Raw genomic sequence first — 12,564 nt, 5'->3', positions numbered from 1 at the left:
AAGTGTGATACTCCCTGAAGCAATCGATAACGCAGAGGCCCGGATGATCGGGGCACGTGTCACATTGAGTGGTGGTGTCCTTCCGTATCCCCCTCTTGTGACACACTCTGCATCTTTTTTGGGTTCGTCCCTTCTTTCCAGTATGGGGGACCACACCTGGAAAGTGTTGGCCAGGGAAGATCCGGGCGCCTCCAGTTCCCGAGGTACTCCGGCCTGCTCTTTCCCGGTCCGAAAAGATCAGGTCTTTGAGGACTGCCTCATAGAATTGGAGGAATGTCCCTGTGCTGCCAGCGCTTCGGGATAGTACAAAAGAGTTGTACATGGCAACCTGCACCATGTAGACCGTAACTTTTTTGTACCATGCCCGGGTTTTGCGCATGGCATTATATGGCGTGAGGACTTGATCAGAGAGATCAACTCCTCCCATATACCGATTGTAGTCGACGATACAATCGGGCTTGAGGACCGTTGCCGCGGTACCTCGCACAGGGACTGGGGTGGTGCTGTTACCGTGGATTGTGGACAGCATAAGGACATCCCTCTTGTCCTTATACCTGACCAGCAACAGGTTTCCACTGGTAAGGGCACGGGTCTCACCCCTGGGGATAGGTACCTGGAGGGGGTGGGCAGGGAGGCCGCGCTGATTTTTCCGCACGGTCCCACAAGCGAACGTGGATCTGGCGGCAAGGGACCTGAACAAGGGAATGCTGGTATAAAAGTTATCCACGTACAAGTGGTAACCCTTATCCAGCAGTGGGTGCATAAGGTCCCACACGAGTTTCCCGCTAACACCCAGAGTGGGGGGACATTCTGGGGGTTGAATACGGGAATCTCGCCCCTCGTACACACAAAATTTGTAAGTGTACCCTGAGGTACTCTCACAAATTTTGTATAGCTTCACGCCATACCTCGCCCGCTTTGTGGGAATGTATTGGCGGAAACTGAGTCTCCCCTTGAACGCAACGAGAGACTCATCAACCGCGACCTCCCTTCCAGGTACGTAGGCCTGCTGAAATGTGGCCCCAAAGTGATCGATGACCGGCCGTATCTTATACAGCCGGTCATAGGCAGGATCACCTCGGGGTGGACATGCTGCATTATCGGAATAATGCAGACATTTCCGGATGGCCTCAAACCGGGGACGTGTCATGACCATACTGTACAGTGGGGTCTGGTATAGGACGTCCCCACTCCAGTATTGCCTGACACTGGGTTTTTGGACTAGACCCATATGCAGCACGAGGCCCCAAAATGTCCTCATTTCGGCTGCACTGACCGGCGTCCAGCCACCGGGTCTAGCCAAAAATGAGCCTGGGTTTTGAGCGACGAACTGTTGGGCGTACAGATTCGTCTGCTCCACCATCAAATTCACCAGTGGGTTACTGAAAAAAAAACTAAAAAAGTCTATTTCAGTAAACCCCACTGTGGGAATCTGGATTCCAGGATTGCCAGCGAAAAAAAGTTTTGTGTAAAAGTTCTTTTTTTATTTTTTTTTTCCTAACTAACTTTTCCCTTCTTTCCCTTCCTAATGGTGCCTCTCCCTCACTGACCCTAACCTACCTGAGTGGCGATGGGTGCAGGAGGGTGATGGATGCCGATTAGGGGGACACAGGAGCTGGTGCTGGACGATGCTGCACGGTCAGGGTGCTGGACAGGAAGAGGAGGGGAGAGAGGAGCGCAGGAAGTTTGAATCTCGCGCCTCTCTCCCCTGCACCAATCAGCACCCTGGACAGCAGTGTTCAGCACCAGGGCCAGCACCGCCTCCTCAAATCCTCGGACTGCGATTGGTGGTGTAAAATTACGCCACCGATCGCAGTCTTTTTCCGGTTCATCGGGTCACAGCACACCCGAATGGACCGGAAACGCAGAAAACCGCAGGTCTGAATGGACCTGCGGTTTTCTGCGATCGTCTATACGGGGGGGTCAAATGACCCCCCCCTGGGTTGTTACGGGATGCCGGCTGAATGATTTCAGCCGGCATCCCGTTCCGATTAACCCCCGCGGCGCCGGAATCGCGAATTGAAGCCATGACGTACCGGTACGTCATGGGTCCTTAAGGATTCGGGAAACATGCCGTACCGATACGTCATGGGTCCCTAAGGGGTTAAAGGACCAGTTCAGTTCTTAAGTCATTTTGAGGATCTCACATAACAGAGACCACCCATAAATACCCCATTTTAGAAACTACAGCCCTCAAACTATTCAAAACTGGTTTAAAAAATGTTATTAACCCTTTCAATATTGCACAGGAATTAAAGCAAAGAGAGGTGAAATTTCAAAATGTAACTTTTTTTTGTGTGCAGATTTTCCATTTTTATGAATTTTTTCCTGTAACACATCAAGGGTTAACAGCCAAACAAAACTCAATACTTACTACCCTGATTCTGCACTTTACAGAAACACCCCATATGTGGTCGTATACCGATGTATGGGCACACGGCAGGGCTCAGAAGGCAAGGAGCGCCATATGGTTTTTGGAGGGCAGATTTTGCTGGAATGGTCTTAGGGTGCTATGTTGCATTTTAAGAGACCCTGAGGTACCTCCACAGTGAAACCTCCCAAAAAGTGACCACATTTTTTAAACTACACCACTCAAGGAATTTTTAAGGGGGGTAGCGAGCACTTTGAGCCAACAGGCGTTTCATCGAATGTATGACCCTTGAGTGTGAAAATAAAAAATGACTTTTTTTTTTTAACAAGAAAATGATGCTTTAGGCCCAAACTTTCTTTTTCACAAAAGATAACAGGAGAATATCCCTCACAATTTGCTACCCATTTTCTCCTGAATACAGTAACACCCCAATTGTGGTCGTAAACTGTTATTTGGGGATATGCCAGGGCTCAGAAGGGAGGGAGCAGCATCTGAATTTTCTAACATGGAATTTTCTGTCATGGTTTTTAAGACCGATAACTTTTTAATTTTTTTGTTGACTGAGCTGCGTGAGGGCTTATTTTTTGGGGTACACTTGGCTTTCTGGTTGCTTTTTATCTCATTTTTTAGGAGGTGAACTCATTTTTCTATCTTTTTTTTTACACCGTTCACTTTGATAGGTTAGATCATGTGATATTTTTGTAGATCCAGTCGTTACGGATGCAAAGATACCAAATATGTAAATTCATTTTGTATTTTTTTATTTTTTACACAATAAGAACATTTTTAGAGCCATATTTTTTAATTTCTCTGGCTATGGTCTTGTGTGAGGGCTTATTTTTGCGGGATGAGGTGACATTTTTATTGCTACCATTTTTGGCTACATATGACTTTTTGTTTGATTGATATTATGATTTTTTGGAGGTGCAGTGACAAAAAAAAAGCTGTTTTGGCGTAATTTTTATTCGTTTTTTTTACGCTGTTCATTTGATGGGGTAGATCATGTGATATTTTTGTAGAGTCAGTTGTTATGGACGCGCCAATACCAAATATGTCTATTTTTTTTTTTTACGTTTTACACAATAAGAGCATTTTTTTTAAAAAAATATCATGTTTGTGTGTTGCAATTTTCTTAGGGCCATATTTTTTTTCTGGCTATGGTCTTGTGTGGGGGCTAATTTTTTGCGGGATGAGGTGATGTTTTTATTGCTACTATTTTGAGTTACATACGACTTTTCGATCAATTAGCATTATGTTTTTGGGAGGTGAATTAACTAAAAAAGCTGTTTTGGCTAATGTTTATTTACTTTATTTTTTTACGGCGTTCATCCGATGGGGTAGATCACGTGATATTTTTGGATGCGGCAATACCAAATATGTTGCTCGTTCAGCGCTGTGTATACAGCGATCTAGAAGGCAGGGACACCCAGGAACGGTCACTGCCTTCTCGCTGGGGTGTCCTGCTGGCACTACACGATTAGCGTGCAGCTGAAATCTCTGAAAGGATGTTCCAGAACGTCCATTCAGAGATAAACCCGACCGCCCAGGACGTTTATAGTCAATGGGCGGTTGGGAAGTGGTTAAAGGAGAACAAAAAATAATATTGCAATAATTTCTCCGTTCTTCTCTTCGACTTTGATCGTATTTTATATCAAATTACAATAAAAAAATTAACAATATATAATGGAATCTTCTCATCAGATCAACAGTACACTAACCCTGCGGTTCTGAGTTAGATTTCTACAAGACAGTGGGGACAAGATTATCTCCTGTTTACTTCTATAGTTTCTGAAGTCCATTTATCTGCCCATGTGAATTTGGAATATAACGCCTTCCTCTAGTTACACACCGGAAGATCAGCAGATTACACATGAGGAGTAAAGACCCCTTTACCCTGGCTGATTATCAGTAAGGAGCGTTCCTAGGAGCGCTTGTTCGCAATAATTGTCCTGTGTAACACTACCTCCAGTCTCTTGATGATCACCCGCTCGTTCATCGGGTGAAGGCATCTTTGATGCGGACACCATTATCAACATTTTGGGCATCAGATCGTGCTGTGCAAACAGGGATCTGCTGCCCATAAACAATGATTCTCTATGAGAACAAACAATTGCCGCTCTGATCGCTCATCTCCATACAGAGAAGATGATTGCTGCATCTAAATACAGTGCTCACCTCATTTACCTCAATTATCGGGGAAAAAATCCTTCATTCCAGAAAATTGCCTGCCGAGTCGACCTGTTTAAGAGGCCTAAAGGGGTTTTCTCAGATATTGATGATTCATCCTGTGGATAAGTCATCAATATAATATCTGTGGAGGGTTAACACATGGCACCAGAACCTATACTATGTACGGAGCTTGAGGCAGACAGCTCTGCACACAATGTGGTGGCCCTGCCGGGGAACTGCAGCTTGGCTCCCATTCATGTGAATGAGAACTAAGGTTCAGTACACCAGTTCAGAACGGATCTGTTTGTATTATCTTTAACATAGCCAAGATGGATCCGTCTTGAACACCATTGAAAGTCAATGAAGGACGAATCAGTTTTCTATTGTGCCAGATTGTGTCATAGAAAACGGATCTGTCCCCATTGACTTACATTGTGTGCCAGGACGGATCCGTTTGGCTCAGTTTCGTCAGACGGACACCAAAACGCTGCAAGCAGTGTTTTGGTGTCCGCCTCCAAAGCGTAATGGAGACGGAACAGAGGCAAACTAAGCGGACTCGGGCCAAACTGATCAGTTTTGGACCGCTTGTGAGAGCCCTGAACGGATTTCATAAACAGAAAGCCAAAACGGCAGTGTGAAAGTAGCCTTACAACAACACTTTAAATCAATTCTCCTGTAATATAAAGTGGGTGTTTTAGCAGAAGAAGCATTTGCATAAGGTTGTACCACTTAGTACGGCTCCTTTATGTGGACATTTCTTACATGTTTAAATCTATACTTGACCTCTCTATTTACTAAGACTATTTTATGACCATCGAGTTACGGTATGTTCTTTTCTTTGTTTCTGACTTGCCAGTTGCAACTGATAGGTGGATACAATGACAACCTTTATTTTAGGGTAAAATAAAACATATTTTATTATGCACAGAAGTGTCTTGAGTGATGTACTTACTTGTTAATATGCAGAGGAGGAAGAGATACTCTGTGTAGGAAATCATGCCTAAAGAGAGGCAAAAATACACTGTAAAAACATCTTCTTAAAAGACAAACATTATGCATTTCTACTTTTGTCTAAAAAAATATATATTTAAATTAAAGTGATAATAAAGAATAAATTAAAGATGAAGACACAACAGACTGGCACTGCATAGTTAGGCTGGCCAAGCACATTGGTTGACAACTATCTCTTCCAACTGCCCCATACACATGTAAGCTCAGCGCAGCAGAGCATCCATGTGTTCTAAATGGGATGAGGGGAGACAGCCACTGCCAGACACTTCTGTTGGCAGCATACGTAGTAAAAGAGGGATTGGGTACTCCAATCCAACTGCCTGATCCTTAGTCACGTTTGGGGGCCTTTCGGCATGCCCCCCCCACTGGACTTGCTGAGGGCCACTGACATGGAGCTGGAAGTATAGTTCCATTTGCAGATCTGGAGATGAGGGGGGAGTCAGGCTGAAAGGCCCCAGAACGTGAACAACCCCTTTAAGGCTTGCAGCACACCTGTATGCATCTGGTCATGTAGCAGATGCCACAGTGACTTTCAGTGGAGACCAAGCCCCAGAATAGTTACAGTCATGATTTCAGTGATACATTAGTCACAAGGACAGCAAACAAACTTGATTTTAATCTCTAAAGTTCGTTAAAATAAAAGTACATTCAAATTAATACATAAACATATCAAACCTATTAGAAATAGATCTATGAAGGTAAGGTAGTGATAGTATGGAATGGGATATATGAGCCCCTTACCAAAAACAAATGAAGAATATTTAGAAAAACATAAGGTAAGGCCTGGTTTAGGTGGCTCAGGGCATCTGCCCTCTTGGCCCTTCCATAAACCAGCCTGTGGGGCTCGCTCTTAGAATGCTTTGTTCTTTAGCGTCATTTGCACAATGTTTCAGGTTTTCAGAGAGGATCATGTTGTCAGTCAATAATGCTACAACTGCCACACTCATCCGACCTAGGCTTTACACCTTCAATTGAAGGATTGTTTTCTAACAAACACAAACATGCCACCTACTCTATGCAGCCTCATGTTTGGGATCACCTTGCAGGAACAGGGCATTAGTCACATAACTGACCTGGATAAATACCTAAGAGAACCAAAAGGGAAAAACCTGTGAGGCAGAATCTCCCCTGGATATCAGATACAGGAGCGTTTTAATAAAGTGGTGTGAGCCTAACTTGAAAATATGTTAAACCCATTCGTTTTATAGCTGAATCCCTTTGTTTGATGCCACTCTCTTTGTTGTGAAACAAAGCCAAGCTGAGCAACTGTCAGGCGGCATGTCAGCAGAAGTGAAGGCCGCTATCTAAGAGGTCCTGAAAGCATTCCCTCCTTTTGTTTGTGGCCTTCAGAAAGAGATAGTTCTGCTTGAATGACTTGAGTGTTATGGGAGAAAGACCCTGGAATGGTTATGGCTCAGTAGGCAGGTCCTCTACAAGTATAGGACTGAGGTCACAAAAGAGATTCCCAAATAAATGTAAAATACAACATAGCTGTAAGAAATTATAATTTTTCGCCTACCTAAAACAATGAAGGATAGCCATTATTGTAGGAAATTGTGTTAACACTGTATCCTTGCAGTACTCAGTTCCTCGGTTTCTGACCATCCAAGGCAACATCAGCATGGACTACTGTATACATGTTCTAATAAATCGAAAAACTAGGAAATTTTCTATATCGTGTGATAGTAAATTATCTTGTGCGGCCCACTGAGGACAGGGGCTAAGTATTCACAAAGCTGAGGATTATATTGGCAGTACATGAGTAATGGTACTAAGGTATTGAAGTCTTTTAAGGGGCTATCTGGGACTTTATATTGATGACCTATCCCCTGGATAGGTCATCAATATTAGATCAGGCCATTAAAATTATTATTTCTGGAGTCATTCACAGCTTCAAATCTTAGCTCCAAATATGGACCCTGAAAAGTCCAGGGCACCAGACTTTTTTTTGCTATAATGTGGGTTTTCTGATATATTGTGCTATTATACACATCTGCTACTTATGCAGCTGTCTCAATTTACCTACACTAGTTGTTGGTGGCCCCATCTTACTTTGCTTTGGGGCCCTATGAATTGTAGTTATGCCCTGTAGCCCCTGATCATCTGTGATAAGGAACCATAACATCAATGTGTCTGACTGCTCTCCGCTCCACAGAATAGAGCCGGCCGATGACGCACCATTATCATCTGGAAAGAAGTCGGCTGTGCTTCAAGTTTGTCAGACAGTCGGATGAAAGATCGTTGAGCATGAAAGGTTTTGAACACTTGTTCCTGAGAATTGACTCGATTGTCAGCATTTCACATCAGAGTTCTTATGGTTTCCCTAGGGTATATTACCTTTAGAAGTCCTTGTTATTGCACGCAGAGACTTTGTGGCCTGCTGGGAGATGTTTGTGTGATGGTGACAATCCTTCCTTTTATCATATAATAGGTGAAGAAATGAATACTAGCATTTACATGGCTTGGTCAAGGATTGTCACTGAGGCCTCGAATGTCCTGAAAGATGTCTCACTGCCATTTCCAGTAGAGGTCCTTTAGCATAGGCAGATAACAAGTGTGAGTCAAAGGAGCTCATTTAAGGACCTTCACATGGGGAGATAAACCGCTTAAGGAGGAACCGCAGACAAATCCTCTTTTTGCGCAGTTGTTCATTTACATTACTGTCGGCAGACCATCCCCTGTTTACATGGGGTGATGAGTTGCTGACAAAAGCTTATTTTTATGCCACCATTAAAGTGCATCTGACAAAACAAGAAACACATTTCTCTTCGGCGGGCTTTGTACATGGGCCAATGATTAACAAGGAATGTTCGGACTATGTAAAATGCCATTAAAAGGGGTATTCCTGTGTGAAGAAATTGATGACCTATACTCAGGAGGTCCGACTCTTGGCACCTCCATCGATCGGCTGTTTGAAGGGGCTCTGGTGCTACTCAGGAGCTGCTTTCTCTTCAGTGTTTACCTGCACGCCGTCTACATTGTAAAGGCGGTGCAGTGTAATTACAACTGTTCATCCCATTCAAGTGATTGAGAGAGAACACTACAATGTAGACGGCGTGCAGGTAAACATTGAAGAGGATGCAGCGCTAGTGCCGCAGCCCCTTCATACAGCCATCCGGCGGGGTGCTGAGGGTCAGACACCCACCGTTCTGATGTTGTTGACCTATCCTGAGGATCGGTCATCAATATCATGAAACTGGAATAACTCTTTAAGACAGACACATAACCATTACAAATCTATATAAAACTAATACAACAAAGTGAAACATTATATTTAACGATATAAGTATATTTTGGGGAATGTCCATGTGTGACAAACAGATTACATTTCTGGGTGGAGCAATTCATGTCAATGATTTTAAAATGAGGCAAAAATGATGTCAATAAAAATCAATAAGACATAGGGTTATAACCAAACTAGAAGGAATGTGCAGCTTTTCATGTCAGCCTGGAGATAGTGACACATATTGAAGATGTCAACTCTGACTGAATTCATAAATCAAGCCTTAACACAACACAGTCTATGGTAAATGACCACCCACACTCTCACCTCCCTCTCCAGTCCTTTCAAGTACACCAAGTTCATTGTTCCCTCAGATAGGACTGTTTATAATGGAATATAACAGGTGAAAGTGATATAACTACAATGAATTGAGCAGAGTCAAAGCAATGGCTATGGCCTGCAATATTTACAATGTTTCATGGTACTTGGAGAACAATGGTCCATCTTACTTCAGCTCATAATCATCAAAAAAGGAGAACAGGTCAACAAATCATACGGAGAAGTGAGGAATTGAAGGTAAGATGCTGCTACCAATCTGAAGGACTACAACTAGCTCTTACTGTTGCCCAAAATGGTTCAACCCAACATGTGGACTTTTCAAGAGCTGAACTGAAACCATGAAAGATCATTATCTTTAAAGAGTAACTGCACTTTAAATTTCTCTTACACCAATGCATTGTATTGCCCTATACAAAAAATATGTTTCTCAGATTTCTCAGTGTGGGGCAGGATTCACATAGTACAACAAGCCGCATGACTGGCTCTTGTGTTATGAGCGCTCGCAGCGGGGGTCAGAGCACATCAAAAGATATATTGGCATGCTCGAATTTTAGTGCAATGACTGGTAAACACCATTACCTCAGGTTAACACCTCTAGAGCCGCCAGATCAAGCAGCAATAAGAGGAGTTTTCATCGGGCACGATGCACAGGGTAAAGAAAAACTGGCCGAGCAATCAATTGTCTGACGCTATCTTACCAGACTCTCCCATACACATACATGTTTGATTCGGGCGGACATATATGTGTGTTCAATGGGCAGAGAGAGAGAGAAGAGAAGCGCTGTTGGACACTTTTGGCAGCAGCTTATCTCCTGGGAGAACACAAGGATCAGGTGGAAAAATTCCCTTCACCCGATCCTTCCAGATGACGTCGGGGGAGATTTAGGAGCTCCGCATACACATTACACCGTTGGCAGAACCCGTTGAAATCCAAAAGCCCAATCTTCAACATCTGCCTTTGGGAGACAGTTGGGATACCCCGATAAGATGGATGGCCACCTTGGCATTTCTCTAATGACTACAGTCAGGTTTAGACTTGTTCAAACAAACAGACCAGTCAGCAAATGTCTGGTAAAACATGGTCCTAATTAGGAACTAAAGTTGGCCATACGTATTAGAAGAATGTCAGCCAAACTCGCTTATTTCGGCACAACTGGACAGCCATCTAACGTCTATGAGGACCTGCTGAGAAGGATTGCAATGTTGGAACGCAACATGCCCAATCCTTTTTATTTTTGGGGAGGTAAGCCACTGCTAAACGTGTCGAGCTTGCACGTCTATGGAAGGTTGGTAGAGATAGCTGACAGACTAATAAGTGTTAAGTTAACAGCTATTAATGTATATGGCTAGTCCAAGGATGTCCAACCTGAGGCTCTCCAGAAAAACTACAACTCCCAGCATGCCCAGACTGCCTACAGCTATCAGCCTACAGCAGAGCATGGTGGGAGTTGTAGTTTTACAACATCTGGAGAGCCGCAGGTTGGCCGTCCCTGGGCTAATCCTTGAAAAATTTCAGTCTCTCAACAAACAGTACTTTACAATGTATGTGGTTCGGCAAACTTATTTAGAAGGTGCTCGTAATAAACTGTCCCCTGCATTTATATGTACAGTATTTATTGTGTTTATAGATACATAAAGTTGTCAAAATTGTCAGAAGGATGCAACCCAATGCAGTACCCCTTAGTAATAGGACTCCTAATGCTACTACCGTGCTATTTACAGCAATAGTAGGACGTCTTGGTGTGTGGGCAAATGTAGAGAAGGCGCAAAGACCTTTCCTTCACGGATCAAAGGTACAACACCACCAAGAAGTGTGCTAAGCCCAAGGATCCCTAGCAGACCATAACGTGGCTAGTATGTCTGCAATGCACATAATGCGTGTGCTTGAAGAGTTTTCCTTGTCAAGTGACTGACAAGAGCATTTATGTATTAAAATGTTGTGAAAACATCCAGCCGGCCTGCTTATCCCCAAGTGTGATTAGTATCTCTAAGTATGACACAAAGCTTGCACTTACTTTATTATAATGGTATTGCTTTCTTTAGTGGTTCAAGACCATGCGCTGAATTGGATAGCTTTACGCTTTGATGAGAGTGGTTTAAGCTTAAAAATCCAGAGGAAGAAAATGTTTTAGGACCCAAAGAAAAAAAAAAAAAAAGTTTTGTTTCAAGAAATGAAATACAATGCCTCTCTTTGACTTAAATCTGACCGTGATAATCAGGGGAATCACATACAACTGTCTATCTGTGTCCAAGAGGCTAAGGAGAATGTCAACATTTCTTCATACCTTTCTAAAGGCGCTTTGTTTTGGGGGAGCCTCCTCTGCTATTCTGTGGAGACTTGCTCTGGTTTGAAACTCAACACCAGGATTAACAGGTTTTATCCCAGCATAGGTATTTGGCCAGAGTACAGAAAGCTCCCTACCGCCTAAATGCGCACAGCACATGGGTTTTGCATCTTCAAAGATCTGAAATGAGAGGAATCTCGATACACCAAATAAAGTAAAGCGCGTTAATCACCTGTGCTGCGCAGCAAGAAAATTCCTTTGTTTGAACTTGGTCCACGTCAGCTCCATGGATAACTTTGTTAGAAAAGGAGCATTTTGCAGAATACGACACACTGGGACATCATGATATAATAGCTAAGCAAAAGTCATTATTCATAATCCATGTCCTGTATGGGTTGGCTGGTTTACAGAACCCATTTTTAAATACCCTAACCCTGCCGAGAACCCCCATCTATTATCCAGAGTGGATACAAAGTCTAGGGGCCCATCTTGATTCCATCTTCTGCAGGGAGGAGAGAGAATGCAATATGCATTCTAGCAATCAGTGGGGTCTCAGTATTCGGACCCCCACTAATTAAAACTCCCAGCACAGACTGCATCTGATCTTAGGAGTCTTAGGCTAGCTTCACACATCTCCAGCAGGCTGTTCCAGCAGGGAGTAGCCTGCTGGAGATGTCTGGATCTGGCACTGCCGGATGCTACCTGACACCTACCGGCCCCATTCCACATCTTCCAACGGGGACCGGCGGAGATCTGGCTGCAATCCGGCAAACATGCCGAGAATTGGATAGATGAAAATAACTGCGAGGATCTCTGCATATTGGCTGGGTTGTGGCCAGATCTCCTCCGATCCCCATTACAGATGGCGATGTGATAGCTTCTGGCAATGCTGAAATGCAGTAGCATCCGGCCTGGAACGGCCTGCCAGATCTAAAAGAGTTAGTGTGAAACTGGTCTGAGCAACAGGACAATCTGTGATCAGCTTATCGTCAGAGGACCTTTCTAGCCTATTATTCAGAGTTCACATCCATTAACCCCTGCTTGATGATTGCCCTACATCTACGGCGCAGAAAACACACCATTCGTGCAAACCACTGTACATGTAAGGCGTTCTGATGGGACAGCCAGGCCCCTGCTGAGTCAGAGTTTTCAGCGATACCAGCGGA

General features: G+C 43.8%; 1 protein-coding gene across 4 annotated transcripts in view; it reads right to left on the bottom strand.

Moving 5' to 3' along the window:
• MICU3 (mitochondrial calcium uptake family member 3) overlaps window positions 1-12,564 on the bottom strand; it is a 178,467-nt gene that overhangs the window by 86,716 nt on the left and 79,187 nt on the right. For all 4 annotated transcript variants that reach the window (XM_044299542.1, XM_044299530.1, XM_044299537.1 and 1 more), the window contains exon 5: window positions 5,493-5,540. In XM_044299542.1, the coding sequence (XP_044155477.1) occupies window positions 5,493-5,540 (48 nt within the window). The remainder of the gene's footprint in view (window positions 1-5,492; window positions 5,541-12,564) is intronic.

Source organism: Bufo gargarizans, chromosome 1 (assembly GCF_014858855.1).
Source record: "Bufo gargarizans isolate SCDJY-AF-19 chromosome 1, ASM1485885v1, whole genome shotgun sequence".
In the NCBI taxonomy this organism is placed as follows: Eukaryota; Metazoa; Chordata; class Amphibia; order Anura; family Bufonidae; genus Bufo; species Bufo gargarizans.
The sequence above is the reverse complement of the archived record's forward strand: the minus strand, read 5'-3'. Positions and strand labels throughout refer to the sequence as shown.